The 7,303-nt window shown below is 33.2% G+C and overlaps 1 protein-coding gene across 2 annotated transcripts; it reads left to right on the top strand.

The window, feature by feature from the left end:
- Positions 1-724: 724 nt before the first annotated feature.
- Positions 725-1,864, top strand: LOC149926343 (uncharacterized). 2 transcript variants are annotated; one of them, XM_090159313.1, is made up of 5 exons: positions 725-769; positions 828-960; positions 1,024-1,070; positions 1,143-1,345; positions 1,410-1,864. In XM_090159313.1, the coding sequence occupies exons 2-5, from the start codon at positions 941-943 to the stop codon at positions 1,506-1,508; spliced, it is 369 nt and encodes a 122-aa protein (XP_090015439.1). In that variant the 5' UTR covers positions 725-769; positions 828-940; the 3' UTR covers positions 1,509-1,864. The 2 variants fall into 2 exon arrangements, with proteins under 2 accessions (XP_090015439.1, XP_090015438.1); XM_090159312.1 differs by having other exon boundaries at positions 1,143-1,864.
- The last annotated feature ends 5,439 nt before the right edge of the window (positions 1,865-7,303 follow it).

Raw genomic sequence — 7,303 nt, 5'->3', positions numbered from 1 at the left:
GATTCTAGTAAAACTTGAGGAGGATACTGTATTTACTTGTATTTCAATTATTTAAAATATTTTCTAAGATATAAAAAATATTAACTGATCTTAAACATTTCCGATTGCATGTATAAGAAATACACAAAAAATTTGTCATAAAAATATTGACCATGGGTAAGTGTGCTTATCTCATCATCTAGAATGTACCTTTTATTGTAGACAGTTTGTTGCTCACAATTATCGTCATTTCCGCGATTGTTACAACGCGTTTAAACAAACAGTCGTGGTACTCGGCGTGACGTACGCGCTTTTTCACTACACGACGGCACACTCCTTTACAAATCTACTTTTCTCCCTTTGTTCATAAAATCATAGACTAAGGAAGGTTTCACAAGGACATCCCGCGCGATTTTTTAAATCCTGATAAGTCTCACCGCTAGATGGCGTCAGTGTTTCAAAAATAGTGGGGCGAACCATAGACTTAAGGAATAATGAAGCATACACCATATTCACTTCAGGGACTTAACTCTGTAGCACGTGCTTTTTATTTATTTCCAAAAACATCATTGATCGATTGTGATTGTGAATCATTGTGATAATAAACATTAGTTTCCATTGAGGATGACTTTGCATGCTTATTTAATGGTATGTACCAAGTTTTTAAATAATATATATCTAAGGTAATTTATTAACATATCAATTGTTTCAGATTCAATGTCATCATTATCATCAGTTGAGGTTGAGGATAATGAACCTATAACATTGGTTCGTGATCAAATGTGTAATGGTAAATGTATATCAAATTCGATGATGAAATGATACTAAATATAATTAATATGATTTAGAGTATGAATCATTCTTCCTGGCTGATCATATTGGAAATGTCGCTAATGGACAAGATATCCAACCTGCATCAGTTCCTACAACTTGTAAAGAATGTCTTGCAAGATAAAATGCCATGGAGGCAGAAAATGCTAAGTAAGTAAGCCGAGTTATTAATTTATTGATATTGTAATTCAAAATTTCAAATTTTAACTTCAGGGTGAAAAACCCAAGACCGAATAAAGTCGTAAACCTTACCTTAACAAGTAATTAAGAATTTTCTATGAAATTAAATTAAATTTCAAGTTATTAAAACATTTTTTCACTTAATGTTTCAGCAATAAAATTTGAGCCAACTGCGAAAGACTTCTTCAATGAATGCCTTCAGAATATTAACAACGCTGCACGATCATATCATACAGTAGAATATAAATCTGTATATTCTTGGATCTCGCAGATGTCTGTTGCAGATATCATGTTCTGGAATCCTACAATTTCCAAGAACTTAACTGGAATATCGCATGCAAAATATTGGCAAAAGGTCAAAATTTTATTAAATGATGAACCTAAAGTAAAGATATTTATCGAATCTCTGGATCACCTAGTGGTACCCCAGCAAACACAAACACGTCCTATGGACATCCGATAGACGTCACACTCGGATCTTGCCTTCGTCCGTAGGACATCCCATAATCCAGGGTTGACGTCGGTTGGACGTTAAAGGACGTCCAAATGTCCGGTTTGTCTATAGCCGTAGTACGTCCCGGGGACGTGTTTTCGGACATCCAACGGCAATTACAGCGGTCGTCCCCTGGATGTCTTTCTATAAAACCTAGAGATGTCTTTAGGCCTTTAATTTGGTTCAATCATGGCTCAATAGGGATGAAACTAGGACGTTCATTGGATATCGTATTCTTCAACAAAATATTTAAAAAGCCAAACTTCATATTAAAATTTTATTCAAAACATTAAAATACAAGATAATGAAAAAAATCCAGCAACAAGTGTACAATTTGATTGTAATAACACGAACTCTGCAAGTATTAGCAGTTAACATATAAATTACAAAACTTCTATAGTTATTTAATTTTTATATAACAAAATAAATTTCGAACTAAACAATTAAAAAATTAAATAACCTTCCTTATACAAATGTAAAAAAACAATAAAATTAATTTTAAAATCAGAAGCAAAATAAAACTAAGCCATTTAATACTATTCCTTAAAAGAAATTAAGACTATCGGATGAAAAATGTACTCTAGAAATTACTGTTTCTCGAAGCTTAATTTTAATATTTATCCAAATCTTACTTTTGGAATTACAATTTAACTATATAAAATATCACAGTATAAATAAAGCTTTAGGCGAACCGTTCAGTGAGAGTAATGAATAATTAACTTAAAAAGTTAAATTGAAACATGTACAGGTCCAAAATGAACTTTAAAAACAGCGAACCTTCCCTAACATTCGGAGAATTCAACGCAAATCTTACTTTTGGAATTACAAATCCAATATATAAAATATAACAAAATGAAATAAAGCTTTAGGCGAACCGTTCAGTGAGAGTAATGAATAATAAACTTAAAAAGTTAAATTGAAACATGTACAGGTCCAAAATGAACTTTAAAAACAGCGAACCTTCCCTAACATTCGGAGAATTCAACGCAAATCTTACTTATGGAATTCCAAATCCAATATATAAAATATAACAAAATGAAATAAAGCTTTAGGCGAACCGTTCAGTGAGAGTAATGAATAATAAACTTAAGAAGTTAAATTGAAACATGTACAGGTCCAAAATGAACTTTAAAAACAGCGAACCTTCCCTAACATTCGGAGAATTACACGCAAATCTTACTTTTGGAATTCCAAATTCAATATACAAAATAAAAAAAATGAAATAAAGCTTTAGGCGAACCACTCAGTTCCTTTGGCAAAACTTGTTCCCAATATAATTAAACCAAATGAGTTAGAAATTTTAAATAGTGAGTGGAGAATGCTCCCAGATTATGAGGACATTAAAATATGTTTCCAACTATATCCCGTTTTGCGAAAGCCTTAATTTCTCTACCTCATTCCAGTGCAAATGTCGAAAGAATATTTTCCAATTTAAATTTGATAAAAACTGATCATAGAAATTTACTATCGACCCCAACACCTGCAACTATTTGTTATTTACAAAAGAACACATTAACAAAGAGTGTTATAAATGGCAACCTAGTGAGTCACTCAAAAAATGAAAATTTCCCGAGATTAATACTGTCTGTGATAAACTTTTGAGAATTGGTTTTGTTAAAATAAATTTTTTCTTTAATGAATTCAAATTTCTAGTTTTTATTTAAATTTCAAGGTTATACCATTAAAACTCGGGTTTCTATTCAAATTTCGTGCCATTCCCGTTCATTTTTCTCGTTTTTTTAAACTGAGGAAATTTTCGAACACAGATGGCGCTTTGAACGGAAAAGTACGTTTCTGAATTGGGGAAAATACGTTACTAAAAGCGCCCGGAACTAACTGACCATGCCGCCCTTCAATGGCTATTTTCTCTCAAAGACCCCCCACGGTCGTCTCGCTCGATGGTCCCTCGCATTGCAGGGGTTCGATTTCAAAGTTATTTACCGCCCCGGGAGAGTAAATAAACTGGCCGACCCTCTCTCCCGTCTACCTTATTCAGGCGTTGAGTACCCCTCCCCATAGCCCCCTCGCGACCGACTCTCGAAGAAACTCTCCCTCACGGAGGTGTTTCCGGTATGACGTATCCAACGTCAATAACGATTTAAAATTTGAAAAAAGCCAAAGAGGATAAAGGTTTGGTTTGGTTTGGTTGATCGACCTCTTGTTGTATCAAGAAGGAATGTTTAATTAAATGTATTGAAAAGTATTGTGATATTAATTAAGGGAACAATGTCATCAGAGGCGTATATATCAAAATGTAAAATTATATAAAAATTATGTCTCATTATAAACTTACTGATTTTAAGATTGCCTTTCAATTTAGGAGCTATGAAGTTAATAAAAGTATTGAAGATCGTTTTGAAAAGAGGACAATGTTTAAAATGTACAACGAAGCTGTAAGCGAGTTTCTGGATAAATTAAAAATAAATGAAGAGCTAGAAGTTCAAGATCTAAGCGAAAAAAATTGTTGATATATTTTGGAAATTAGCTGCAACGTAATATCTAAACTCACCAGAGACACGTTTTATACGGAATTTTGCTAAATTTGCTTAGAAGAAAGAAAAATGGGATCCTGAAAAACATACTAAAACGTAATAAGAATTTGTGATATAAACGACTTCATTCAAAAGAATTTAGTATCAAAATTTCTGGAAATATTCATGACTTTCTTTATGTTAAAACTAGAGGTTGGTGTTCACACTAGTACCTTGAAACACAGTGAAAAAATAGCTAGAGACTTAAAAGAGATAGAAAACAACCAAATCACTGAATACAGGAGCCCGCTTTCTGATCTAACTAACTGCAATGTATCAACCCAAAAAAATCTAGATGTACTTAGACATGTCGCTGGATATACAGCTAGGCAACTAATTAGGAAGAAATGCCCAGAAGATACATTAAAAAACATCGTTAAGGACCAGTTTAAGGAAGAGGTAATTAAGCCAGGATATTGATGCTGAAGATTGGGTTAGTAAGTTGTAAGGAGGAGGATTAATTAAAGTGAAGGATGTTAATAACTAATTAATTGTTGAAATCAAGAAAGTCTGACCATTTCTATACGATAGAAACGAAGACTTAAAAACTAATGCCATGAGACATATCATGCAAATTAGTAGTATTCGTGATTTTTGGAAATCTATATGCCAAGATAACGAGGAAAAATGGCTGGTAGTGGTTCTTGACACCTTTTTAAACACCAGGGGTAAATGTTTGGTCAGAGATTTATTAGAACACTAAAGGCACAGAAAGCTTTAAGAAAAGCATTGAAAGAAAAAACTTCAAATCAAGAAACGGGCAATTCAACTTCAAAAGAAAAAAGCAATACTACTTAGAGAAAAAATACTATCAACTCAAATGAAGAAATCAATAACACCACAAGAGGTCAATAAGTCAGGAGCATCATCAAAAAAGGGAATGTCTAAAACTGAAATGGCTTTGAGTAGGATAAAATCCATACCATCTGAAATTCCTTCAAAAGTAATCAAAAGAGATAAAGTGATCAATAAAACTAACAGTCTTTCCATCGCTAATGCTATCTCAACCACAGTTCCTACACTACATGTACCTGAAACCAAAGTGATAAATTACAGTAACAGTGTTATTGCTAGTTCAACTACATTTCCTACGCTACAAATACCAGAAACCAATGATTTCAGCTTTATACGGACCATGATATTTTTATTGACTATGATTTAAAAATAATTCCTTTTAAACTTATTTATCTATTATTTTAGTGTTTCCATTAACGGCGTCTAATGCAAGCTCCAAAAAAGAATTTAGTTTATCAATATTTGATTGGAATAACCAAACTGAGGGGTTAGCATTTCCAACACCAGCGGCGCGGTGCTTTCCAAAAGGTTGTTCAAGTGGGTTCTGGTTTAGATGTTGGGTCAAGACTAAACTGGCATTTTTCTTCAGTAGAAATTTCACGACAGCTACCGTTGAAAGGGCGGTAGCAAAATTTAAATTTAAGTAAAAGCTTATATTTATAGTAATGCAACTTTTTTTTACCAGTCATTCTTAATCCCTCTATTGTCTCCTTACTCAAGAGCATACGGTCTCTCAGTTTTAGTGAATTTCTCAGGGCTATTAGCTATCTCCGCTTTCCACTCATCCAAATACTGTATGAAGTCACCTTCCAGCCACTAAAAGTATTAGTATATTATTTTACAAAAGAACAAATTTTCTATGGCACTTTAGATCTTACTTTCGGCCTTTCATCATTCACGTCTTTATAAGGTTTTTTATTGGGCCTTCGCAAGATGAAAAGTACTAACTCACGCTCCATTTCATCTAAAGCATTATGGTGCTCACTGATATCTTTCAGACCTGTGAAACGCCCAGTATTTTTATGGCAAACCAAATCATTTCATCCAATGAGAGTACGTTGTATTTATCTTTTTCTGGGAGGTTATTAATGTGTTCTCACACTTGGTAACAAAATTATTCCAGACTTTTTTAAGAACGCATAAGTCGATTTCGACTTGTTTTTGATGTACGAGCACCATTTAAAAATTTGGTATCCCAACTTAGGGCGTTCCAGAGCTTTGATTTGCTGTTTAAAAAAATTGTCATGAAGGATCCTATTTTCTCACTCTGAAGCCGAGCTTTAAATAGTTGTTTTAAGGCATAAATCTCCTTCTTAGATTTCTCAGTTAGTACTAGTTTGGTTTTTGACTTAGTATTTCTCTTATTAAATGCCAGTTTTTCTACGAACACCTTTCCTTCTTTAGTCTTAGTTAATGCTTTTGCACGATGGCGTAATCGTAGAACTCTTAAGCTTCGCCTGTGAATGATGCAAGCTTGGCATTTCTTTCTCTTTCCGGATCAATCCATAACAATTATTACTGAAAACAGCATCTAACTGCTCTGAATTACGACTTTTAGTTTTATGGTTATTTTTATTACGGGACTTGTAAATGGAAACCAGATATTCGTCAACATTTCCTGGACAAGTTTTGTACTCGTTGTTATTTTCAAAAGGAACTTGTAAATATCCGTATTAGATTCCAAGATAAAATGTGGTAATAGTTTTTCTGTTGCTATATCTACCCCATGAGCTTAAATTTCACATCTAGTTTTTCAATATTGGAGAAAAAGCACTGCAACACGACAAACTAATTTTTTTGTTGGCTAAAAATTATGGTGTTGGATTTTAATTCCATGCACCAGCCAGTGGGTGGAGACAATGAAGAAAAATTAAGGCTATCAGTCTTAATTCCATTTTCTACTTTCTGTAGACATAACTGCCTGCGTCTCGTAATTTTCGTCTTTTGGGTTTCGGAGTTTCATCCTACAAACATTGATAATTGTATTAAGTTAAAATTTTACTTAACATTTTGGTTAAGGTTATCACCACTGCATTTCCATGCGATGGTGTTTATATGGTAAATTTGTTTTGCTAAAAAACTTTAGTCTTGTAAGCAAAATTGAAATCATATAACGAGTAGTTTAAGATCAGATAATAAAGTAAATAACCTTTTCATTGCAAATAGATGAATCACCAAAAAATAATGATAGCAGCTCAGATGTCAAAACCTCTCTCAATGGAATTGGGTCTGGCCTTTCTTATGTAGGTCCGATGAAGTTGTTAAAATGCTTACTACATATGTACGTGGATCCCTTCACATTTGATATTGTTAATTCTTTACGTCCCCAAGCTTTAACTCACCTTTCACATTTTTCACGTTCAGTTTTTGGTGATGGGAATTTAATGAACCGTAGGTCACTAAGTTAAAATTTTGGAGGCTCCACAGAAATACATGGCCCATAAACACAAGGTTTTCGTAGCATTTTTAAATATTGACAGCTTTCATATAATTT

This window comes from Leiobunum rupestre, chromosome 9 (genome assembly GCF_980474605.1).
Source record: "Leiobunum rupestre chromosome 9, qqLeiRupe1.1.hap1, whole genome shotgun sequence".
Taxonomy (NCBI): Eukaryota; Metazoa; Arthropoda; class Arachnida; order Opiliones; family Sclerosomatidae; genus Leiobunum; species Leiobunum rupestre.
Note: the sequence above shows the minus strand (reverse complement) of the source record. Positions and strands in the feature narration are given on the sequence as shown.